The 10,164-nt window shown below is 50.7% G+C and overlaps 1 protein-coding gene across 1 annotated transcript; it reads right to left on the bottom strand.

Annotated features, from left to right (window-relative positions):
- Positions 1-237: 237 nt before the first annotated feature.
- Positions 238-8,198, bottom strand: HECTD3 (HECT domain containing E3 ubiquitin protein ligase 3). The gene is made up of 21 exons (XM_006898997.1): positions 7,738-8,198; positions 7,419-7,579; positions 7,080-7,172; positions 6,865-7,000; positions 6,074-6,189; positions 5,871-5,984; positions 5,634-5,716; positions 5,072-5,237; positions 4,761-4,842; positions 3,924-4,106; positions 3,745-3,797; positions 3,530-3,594; positions 3,273-3,376; positions 2,914-3,033; positions 2,739-2,828; positions 1,591-1,797; positions 1,178-1,307; positions 867-941; positions 662-743; positions 497-568; positions 238-322 (listed from the first exon to the last, which is right to left on the bottom strand). The coding sequence occupies exons 1-21, from the start codon at positions 8,104-8,106 to the stop codon at positions 238-240; spliced, it is 2,586 nt and encodes an 861-aa protein (XP_006899059.1). The 5' UTR covers positions 8,107-8,198.
- Positions 8,199-10,164: the final 1,966 nt, after the last annotated feature.

The raw sequence follows: 10,164 nt of genomic DNA, 5'->3' as shown, positions 1-10,164 counted from the left end.
AGTCTCTTTTATGGGGGCGGGATGCCCTGGGAGGCGAGCCCCAGCACGAGTTGGGATTGTGGGTCTGCGGGGTTGGGCCGCGCGTCTTCACCCACCATCTCTACCCCAATCACACCGCGGGGCAGAAGGGGCATGGACTGGGTTTTCCTAAGTTGTCTGCTCAGGCACAGATCCAAACCAGTCCAGTGCAGATATGTCCAGCCCGGATAGGGCCAAGTCAAACTGTGCAGGTTTCCATCACTCCTCCCAAGGGCTCATATCCGTGTCAATCGCAACACAGTTGTAGGCAGCATAGCGGAGTTTCTCTTCACACACCTTAGCGCTGCAGGATGTGGGGAATGGGTCAGCCAGGGGCTGGGGTCTAGCCACAGAGGCCCATACATCACTTTTATAGGTGATGGGGATCCGGCTTGTCGCTTTTAGTGCCGAGTGTCCTCTCCCACCCTAGGAGGCCACCTTCCTCCCCATTTCTCAGGCTCTTGCCTGAGAAACTCACCTGGCATAGTGTGGTAGAAAGAGGGTGCTGGAGCAGGTGGAAGACTCTGGTAGTGCATCTGTGGTTTCATACCTGGGGGTACAGAGGAGGCCAAACATCAGGAGGAATTGTAGGGAAACAAGACAGAGGTCCTGGAGGGTCAGGCACAGCCCCTTCAACACTCACCCCAGCTTGTCTGGGTAGATGTAGATGCGCGCTGGCAGACGGCTCCGGCCTGTGACAAAGCGCAAGAAGCGGCTCCGGTCCTCTGCACAGAAGGAATTGGAAATGGCCCAGATGGTGAGGGAAATTCTGTAATCTCTGCCCTGCTGTGTATTCCACAAATGGAGGTCAAACTCGGGGGTTAACAACTCCACCCTCCTGTACTAACCATTGGTGAAGTTGTTCAGTGCCTCCCAGAAATACTGCACCCTCGTGTCAGACTGCTCAAAGTCTTCAAACCGGGCTGGTGGGGACAGAATTCACTCTTAGGGCCTGACCTGCCAGTCTTTTTTTAAAATTGTGATTTTAACAAAAGTTTACAGAAAGTTGGGTTTTTCATTCATTCATTATTGCCCATTTTCCTCACTATGCCCCCACCCAATTTGCATAAAAAAAATTTAACTGTTGCATAATTTCCTCAGTCTTTAAGCTGCACCCCCAGGCCTGCTGCCTCAACCAGTCCAAGCCCTGGAGACTCACTGAGTTTGCGCAGAGCATCCACAGTGACCTCAGGGTCGCCGCACACCTTCTTTTCCAACTCCTGCCATGTCAGCAAGTCCAGCACGGCCTGTGGCACCACCTTCAGCAGACCAGCCTGCATGGCTGCCACCTGGGGAGTGGGGAGAAGCCCTGGGCTGGGGAAGCAGCACCACCCCCAGCTCAGTGAGTGGTGGGGACACTCTACCTCCATTCATGGCAAAGAATGGGGGACACAGGTCTTTGCTCAGTACCAGAGATACCTCTGTACCTCACGATCAGCAGGAACACAATGCTGAGGAATAGTGGGAACTGAAGTTGTTAGGGAACCAGTAGCCTATCAGGCTGGGCTGTGGCTGGCAGGGACCAAGGCAGAGGAGGTGAGGCTCCCAGTTCTCTTGGCCTCTGAGTGGTACCTGCTCCTTGCTCTCCTCAAGCCGTGCCTTCTGTACCAGCTGGATGAAACGCAGACGGTCCTCATATCCCACCACAATGCCTGAGCCCCCAGGGATCAGCTCCACCACCTGCTGGTCACTCAGTACTGTGGTGAAGGTTAGCTCTTTGCCAAACTTGAACTCGAATGTCTCCTTATCCATTCCTTCCATCACTTCCAGCAGCTTCACCTAGAGGTTGGCGAAGGAGGCAGAGGTCAGCCTTCCATTGGGTAGACACTTCCTGCCTTTCCTCAGACAGAGGGTCCAGGCAGGTAAGGCCGCTCCTACCTGAGCAATGAGGGTAGGGAAGGAGTCAGGAGACTATGAAAACATTGAAACAACACCTAACCAGTGTCTGAGGCCAGGGAAAGTGTCTTGGAGGAAAAGACATTAAACCTGAGACCCAAATGATGGCGGGAGCTCTCAGAGCCACATAAGAAATCAGGAGAAAGAACATCTTAGGAAAAAGTGAAGAAAGCAAATGATCTGAAGTACTATGGCTGGAGCCTAAACATGACTCAAGTGGTCAGAGATTCAAAAGTCACGTGAGGTCTTCCCAGATTCTAGACTTGATCCTAAGCTCAGGACAAAGCTGTTAAAAGAGTTTAAACTAGCAGAGTTAAAGGAATGCCTTGGACTGAATGGTGATCACATGGGTAGGGCTGGGAGTAGAGACACGTCAGCTTTTGCCGTTAAGTGGTTGGGTCAGACAAAAAAAGGTGGCCTGAACCGGGAGACTGTATTGAGGATGGAAGAAGTGATATTCCAGAGACCTTTATGAGGGAAATTTGGCAGAGTATTAGAGGTGAAGGAGGAGGAGTGAAGCACAACTCTGAGGGTTCTGGAAGTCTGAGCCTAAGAGGACAGAAGAGAAGATGAAGCCTGTGCGGAAGCTGAGGTGCCAGCTTGTGGGAGGAGGTAGATGCAGGTGTGGCCCCAGGCTTACGAGTCTGGCAGTGGAGGTGAGGATTTGGAGATCATCAGAAAAGAGACAGGAGTTAGAGCTATGGGAGTAGAAGGGACGGAGGAGAAAGGACATGTGTCGACAGACAAACTCTAGGGAAGAGCCCTGGAGAACATCAACCTCCAGGGGCTGGGCAAAGGAAGCACTGGTTCTGCACCCTGCTTACCAGTACAGAATCCACGGCGGGGAAGTCCTTGCTCCAGCTCACCTCCTCACCAGAGAGCTGCTTCCAGACAAAGCCAGGCAGAGCCAAGACCTGCAGACAAGGACTCACTGCTTGAGGGGCTTTGGCTTGGCTGGCCCTTCCTTCCCTCTAGGTGTGTGCTCATTGGGCTACTCACCAGGAACTCCTTACCCCGAAGGGCAGCCCCCATCAGCTGTCCAATCCACTCATACTTTGCAAAGTCTTGACACGAGGGGTTGGGCACGTACATGTCCCGAGCCTCGCCGGTACCATTTCCCTGTCCCAGGGACAGAGCTGTCAGCATAGCATGAAACACTACTGTCCCTACCACCTTTAACTGGGAGCCCAGAAAGACCTTTATGAAATGCACAATGACTTCCTCTCCCATCCTGCTGAGGGATTGCCTAGGGTAACCTGGTGCTTCCTCTGCCCACCCCCATCTAGCTCAACAGGGCACCTGGGAGCTTTGCAGAAAGTGTAGAAGAAACAACGTGGGAGGTGGGGGAGAGGGACTACCTGATTAGCTGTGCGCACAAAGAAAGGAAGAGGCACAGGGGTGTCTGCCGAGCTGGGGCACAGCTCTTCTGACATGTCAGCTAGGCTGTCCCGGAAACCACCTCCTGAAATCACAGATGCCCTTGGCTGGGAACTCAGGGACCCCAAGACCTATGATATCCAGAACCTCTTTCTTAGTTAACCGACCACCCCAGGAACTTTTACCACCCTCAGTAGGGCAACAAGCAAAACCCTTGCCATTCCCTTCAGGACTTCACCTTGGTCAATGATGCCTTCGGCAATGAATTTACACTCCCACCACTGGTCGTAGCGCATGGGCCACCTGCAAGGCAGAGTTTGGTCATCATGCTGGACCAGGGCTTGAGACCATTCAACAGCCAAGAGACCAGTCAGGAATGCAGAGGGATAAAAGTAGGGGTGCCTGGGGCAGCAGGTGGGTGTATGTGTGCACAAGTGCACCCTGATGCCGTACCTGTAGTCTAGGGGCTTCTCAAACTTGTCGGAAGGCTTGAGGCCTTCGTAAACCTGGGGTGGGAAGTAGTCAGGAAACCCGTGTCAAGACCTGGAACAACTCTTGCCCAAAGATCTTGCTCAGCTCCCCCTTGGGTTCTTTACTGACCCTCCCTCAGTCTGACCCAGAGTGGTCCAGACCTGGGTAAAGACTGCGTTCTTGCAGGCAGGGTCCTTTGAGGGGCAGGCACGGTGCTCCATGGCAAGACGCCGGTTGATATACAGGCGTGGCATGAAGCTGGGCTTGCTGCTTTCCGAGTCACGAAGGCACTGGGCTACCAGGCTGGGCCGCTGACGTGACAGCAGCAGGAACTGCTTTACTTGCTGGTGAGAACAGGTGATCAGGGCGTGACTAGTGGGCAGTCAGCTTGTCTGGCCCCAATTCCACAACTCCAATTCTAACCCATCCCATCATCTCATCTTTGCCTTTATTAGTCCAGCAAACAGAGTTAATTTTTAACAAAAAAAAAAAATTCAGTAATATATTCTCTTACTTAAAGCCTTTCCAGTGGATGTGCTGACCAGGGACAAAATTTCTTTCTTTTTTTTGTTAATATTCCTTATTCATTGTTCAATTTTTACATGCATACTGAAAATTGGTTCAGGCACACCTTAGTCTTTAAAGTGATACCCTTGAGGGACAAAATTTCTTTCTTGTTTTACAGTTACATCCACTTCTTGTCTACCTCTTTCCAGTCTCATCTCGAACTCCTTTCTTGAGCTGCTAACTCCCAGCATGGACCTTAATGCAACCTAACATACTCCTGTTGTCACCAATCTTCTCCCAGCCCTTGCATATTCATAAATGCATTTCAGGAAAAGCCCGCAAATACTACCTCTTATCCATGTGTGTCTAGCTTTTTCTATATTCACAGAGCCCAGCAAAGTTCCTGGACAAGAGCAAGATTCAGGAACTCTGATGAAGACTGAATGGCTGCATGAGCAAGGCCAAGGCCAGCGCTAGGTGGGCCAGCTCACCTTAATCTCATTGAAGGTGCCCAGCGTGTGGTCCCAGGCAGGTACCAGGTGGTGCAGGACACTATCCAGGATCTTTATGAATCTGAGGCGGGTGGGGAAAGATTAGGTATTGTCTTTAAAGAGTTGAGCATGGATGTGAGCTGCAGAGTTTTCGTCCTCAAAACACAGGCATAGGGAGAAGGGAGGACACAGAGGCTGCTCTGAACCTTGAAGCAGACAGTATGAGACTTAAGCTGGCACCTCCTCCACACAGACACAAAAGCCCAAGGTGAGGAAAGGGAGGGGACGGGCGGGTCCAGGGCCACAGTTACCTCTGCAAGAGAACAGCTCTGCGATACAGTACTTCCGGGTCAGTGCCTTCCAGGCGTGGATATCGCACCAGACTGGTCGGTTGGAACAGGTCTGCATTCAGTCCCAGTTCTCGCTGTCTAGATGACTTGATCTTGACCCCTCGAAGACGCACGTCAATCCCATCATCTGAGGAAAAGGGTTACAGTGCATTTGCTAGCTCCTCAGCTCCCAGACCCGGGAATGTTCCTTATTGTTCAGCCTTTTGTCACTTAGCCTCTAGAAACGGAGACCTCTGGGATTCTCATCTTCTTATCTGATTGTGATTTATATATCCCCTAGCCACACTATAATGCTGGAATCCCTGAAGGTTCCCACTTGGTTCCTCTCCCAAATGAAATGCTATGGCTTTAAGCCACCTCTTTTCAAGTACCTTCCACTGGGCTCATGCCCCAATCTCTCAAATCCTGGGGTTACTTAAGCCATTATCTTCATCCCAATTCTAAACCCATCTCTCTTCCATTCCCACGGCCAGTTTTCCCCCAGTACTTATTCTCTTTCTCTCCCCATAGCTTCAAGTCCCACCTCGGCACTCAACGATGCGGATTTCGATGATTGGAAGGTGGACAGTCATGTCCTCCAGGACACAGACATCTCCGATCAGGGTCCTGAGGAGATGGGCAGGAGACACTTCAAATCCTGCCCCCTGTAGGCCTTCAGAGATTGTGAGGTTCCACTCAACATTTTTCAGGGTCAGGCCCCATCAGGCAGACCATTTACCGCTCTCCTCAACCCCCAAACAATGCAGGCCAGCTCACTCACTCATCAATGTTTACATCACTCAGCTTCTTCAGGTTGTCCCCTTCACCCCCATAGACCACCACACGCTTAGGCATAAAATTGTCATCTGTGGTATCCACTGTGAGCAGTAGCTTCCTGAGGAGTCAAAATACGCTCATGTATCTCTGTGCACCACAGGCACGGGGCTCATCCTCCCCCCCCCCCATCTACCAGAGTCCACTCACTTGACAATAGTGCCTTTCTTCATGGTAAGCCGCACCCAGTGCTGGCACTGGGACCCGTCACTCTCCCAGTAGGTGTCTGCATTGCTATCTGTCAGGCAAGAAACATTGAACTCCTCCTGGGAAGAGGCAGAAAAACGAAGTGAGCAGTTACTCCTGCTTCCTCCACTGGGAAGTGTGCTGTGGGCTGGAAAACATGACAGCATAGTGGAGCTGGGACAATAGGGTAAGAGGCTTGGGGGCTACCTAGAGGTTCCCTATAGGGAGGCTGAACTGGGGTTTGCCCTGTGAGCATTCGGGTTTGACCCTGGTCTAGAAAAGTTCTGAATCTAGTCTTGATATAGGCACATCTTTTAAAAAAACTTTTTTTAAAATTATTATTCATTTCAATGAAAGTTTGCAGAGACTTTGGATTTCCATTCATTCATTGTTGCACATTTCTCTCTGCCTCCCACCCCAGTACACTCTTCTCTTTGAAAAGTAAAAGAAAAATTCTTTCATTGTTTTACAATCCCTCCCCCCAGGTCCACGCCACTATGCAGCCTTCGTTCTGGACTCCTCCAGTCATGACAATAATACCAAATCACATATCACTTTTAAACAGTTTTCTTCCTCATCTGTTTCAATCCAGTATACATTATTCATTCCATCTTTCTCAGTCTCCTGATGTCAGTCCTGTTTTACAACAGTGGCACTATGCAGTATTTGTTCTTTTGTGACTGAGATATTTCACTCAGCATAATGTGATATAGGCACATCTTGCCTGGGATGGGGAAAGAGTACCCAGCACCCACCGTGTAGGAGGAAACGTCTATGCTCTCCACATACTGCTTCACGCTACCAAGATTCTCATCCTCTTTGCCCAGGTGGTCGTACAAGAAGTGGATCAGGTCCTCGTCGCACTCATAGGTCCATGTTGGAGGCACATAGCTAAGCAACCCCAAAACCCTAATTAGGTTGGGCCCAGACCTGGGCTCCCTTCTCCCCCACCCTCGCCTCGCTCACTCACAGCAGCCTTTGTAGTGCTTCGGTGTAAGCCTCCGCCGGCTGAGGTTTGGAACCAAGGCGATTTGAGTACGTCAGGTCCACCACTTGCTCCCATCTGTGGGCACAGTGCGGGTGTGTGCAGGATGAAGGGGCATCAGAGAGCAAGAAAATCCCCACATCAGGACCAGGACTCTCAGGCTCTAGATCACACCTCCTGCAGCCCTTTCGGGCTCCGCCCCTTCCGGCTCTTAACCTAGTCTCCACCCCACTATCCCACCAACCCGGAAAGTGGCGGACTCGTTTACAACTCTTTGTAGCCCCAGCATGTAACTGCCAATCCCAAACCCTTCAGGTTCAGGACCTGAGCACCGGCCGGTAGTCGACACCGAAGAGTTGCTGTTGCCGCTGGAGGTGGTCAGGGGTGTCGATGGGCACGAGGCGGGCTCCGCCTTCTGCCGGGCGGCACACCAGCAGCCAGCCTTCCTCCAGCCCGCAGTCACCCAGGTGCTCTGCCAGTTGCTCCTGTTGGAGAGCCAGCTGTCAGAGGGCTGCCCAGCCCAGGGCAAAGGACACAGATCGCAGTACCAGCGCAAACTGGGGGAGGGGCGAGAAGCGGAACAGCCTGGGGCATCCGTGGCCCTGGGGGGCTTTCGCAGGGCCCAGGGTAGGTCATGCCGCACCTTGGTCAGCTTCACCCAGAGTCCGTGGCCGTTGCACAGCTCCTCTCCTGTCGTGCGCACGCAGGCACCGCGCCGGAGCTCAATGCTGTCCCGGGCAGCGCGGAGTGGCCCGGAGCCGGTACCTGGAGCCGGGCCGGTGGCACCTACACGCAGTCCCATGCCTTCTGCCTCCCACACCGGCAGCAGCACTCGCGACGGCCCCGACGGGTCCTTGTAGAGCTTGTAGAGCACTTCGCGGGGCACGAAAGCCAGCGCCTCAGGCAATGGCCGTCCGGCACGGAGGCTTCGCGCTGCCTCAGCCAGAAAGCGCACGCGGCCCAGCAGCTGCCGTGGGGACTCCAGCGCCGCTCCCGGGCTCGGGCCCGCCATGGTGAAATGGAAGCAGAGACTCCAGAGGGCAGTCCGGCTCCGGAGCGGCCGCAGCTAGTGCTGCGGAGCTTCCCACCACACCCAGCCCCGCCCCCGGCCAGCCTAGACCGTATGTTCTGGACTATAAGCACCTGTTTTTGTTTTACCTGTGTACTCAGCCCAAATACTTCCTTTCCACCTTGCTGCCTCTCCTACTCGCTTTATTCAGGCAGTCACCCTCTACAGCCTGTATTATTTACTGCCATTTTTCTGGGTGTCTGGTTTTAACTTCCCCTATTCCTTTTCCTGCTCAGGCTTTATATAACCAGAAGGGTCTTTTTAAAATGTATGATAGACCTTTGACTTCCTGTCTTAGGAATCCTGTGGCTAAAATTTTTGGGAGAACGATTCCCATTCCATGCTCTTATTTTCTCCTTCATTCTTTTCTCTTGATTGCTACTACAGTTTTCAGGACATTAATGGCCATTATGGAACGTTGGTTCAATTAAGAGCACTCTGGCTCTTAATTGAAATGTCTGTGGTTGGAACCTTCCAGCGGCTCAGCAGATGAAAGATGTGGCAATGTGCTTGTAGCGCGCGCGCGCACACACACACACCTTAAAATAACCAAACCAACAAAAACAAACAGTACAGTGGTCTCGGGACAATGTTCTCCCTTCCACAGTGTTACTGTGGGTTGGAATCATTTGACTGCAAAGGGTTTAATAGGTTGACGGTCATTATCCAGCTTCTCCTAGTGTCTTAGTTATCCAGTGCTGCTCTAACAGAGATATCACAAATGGATGGACTTATCAGACAGTAATTTATTCTCTCATAGTCTAGGGAACTAGAAGTCCAAAGTAAGGCAATAAGACAGCTGGTTCTAAGGGTGAGGAGCATAGCCCATTGCGAGTCGTGCTGTTAACCTAAAGGCAGTCTCTCTCTAGCTGTTCTAATCTTAGCAGCAACTCTTCAGAAAAAGATGGAAAGTCTTCCATGGGATTTTAAAAAATATTAGTTTTTTAAATTAATGAATTTTAATGCAACATATATATTTTTACAGCATATTCTTTCAATTTCATTTCTTCCCCCATTCATTCACTGTTGCATTATTTTTTCCCTGCCCACCCCTCCCCCAGTTCGTTTTTCTTTGAAAAGAAAAAAAAAATTTCTTTCACTGTTATATAATCCCCCCAAGTCCATAGCCCACTTTACTATGCATTTCTTTTTCTGTAATATTGTCATGAAAATAATACCTAATCCTATATTCCTTTTAAATAGTTCTCTTTCTTGAAAATCCACTGAAGGACTGTCTGGGCCTTAACTCTGATTTAATGGCAGTGAGTTTGAGTGTTTGAATTTATTTGCCTTTAGGTTAAGGCTGGTGGGGTTTTTTTTGTTTTGTTTTGTTTTTTTTTTTTTTGCCTGTCTTCTTATTCTAGAGGTTTTCAAGGTGCACCACCCCTAGGCCCTCTGAAGACCTGGTGTCCCCCTTCTCTACTGAGTATTGTCTCTAGTGAGATCAAAGTGTTAAGGGCTTCATTCCAGGGAAGCTCTCCTTACACAGATCAGTGCTCTGAAGAGTGTTAACCCTTTCACAGCTATTTAGTTTATCAGATCATGCAGTACACAACTTCCACCTTATGCACATGTGGGAAATAATTCAATCCGTTACACCTGGTAATTTTGAACCAGATGTCTGTGATAGAAAAGGTGATGAGAAGGGAGGAGCAGAGAAAGATAGGATCTCTTGGTGAAGTATGGTTGCAGAAAAGGAAACTTTGTTTTGACACGTTGTTTGCATTGTCAGCAAGGACTTACATACAGCTGACCTTTCAGTGGATTTTCAGAGGCTTTACATTGCAAAGGAGGAGAATGCCCATCTTTCTTCTGTGGAGCAGCTGGTGGGCTGCAGAACTGAGTGCCTCAGGGTTGGAAGTTCAACTTCTTACCTCTGTTGTTGTTGTTGTTATGTGCCGTCAAGTCGTTTGCGACTCATAGCGACCCTATGCACAACAGCCCTAAACCCTGCTCTATCCTGCACCAACAGCACTGCCTCTGACACACCCATCCTGATTA

Source organism: Elephantulus edwardii, unplaced genomic scaffold (genome assembly GCF_000299155.1).
Source record: "Elephantulus edwardii isolate Elephantulus edwardi_28Jun2011 unplaced genomic scaffold, EleEdw1.0 scaffold00243, whole genome shotgun sequence".
In the NCBI taxonomy this organism is placed as follows: domain Eukaryota; kingdom Metazoa; phylum Chordata; class Mammalia; order Macroscelidea; family Macroscelididae; genus Elephantulus; species Elephantulus edwardii.
Note: the sequence above shows the minus strand (reverse complement) of the source record. Positions and strands in the feature narration are given on the sequence as shown.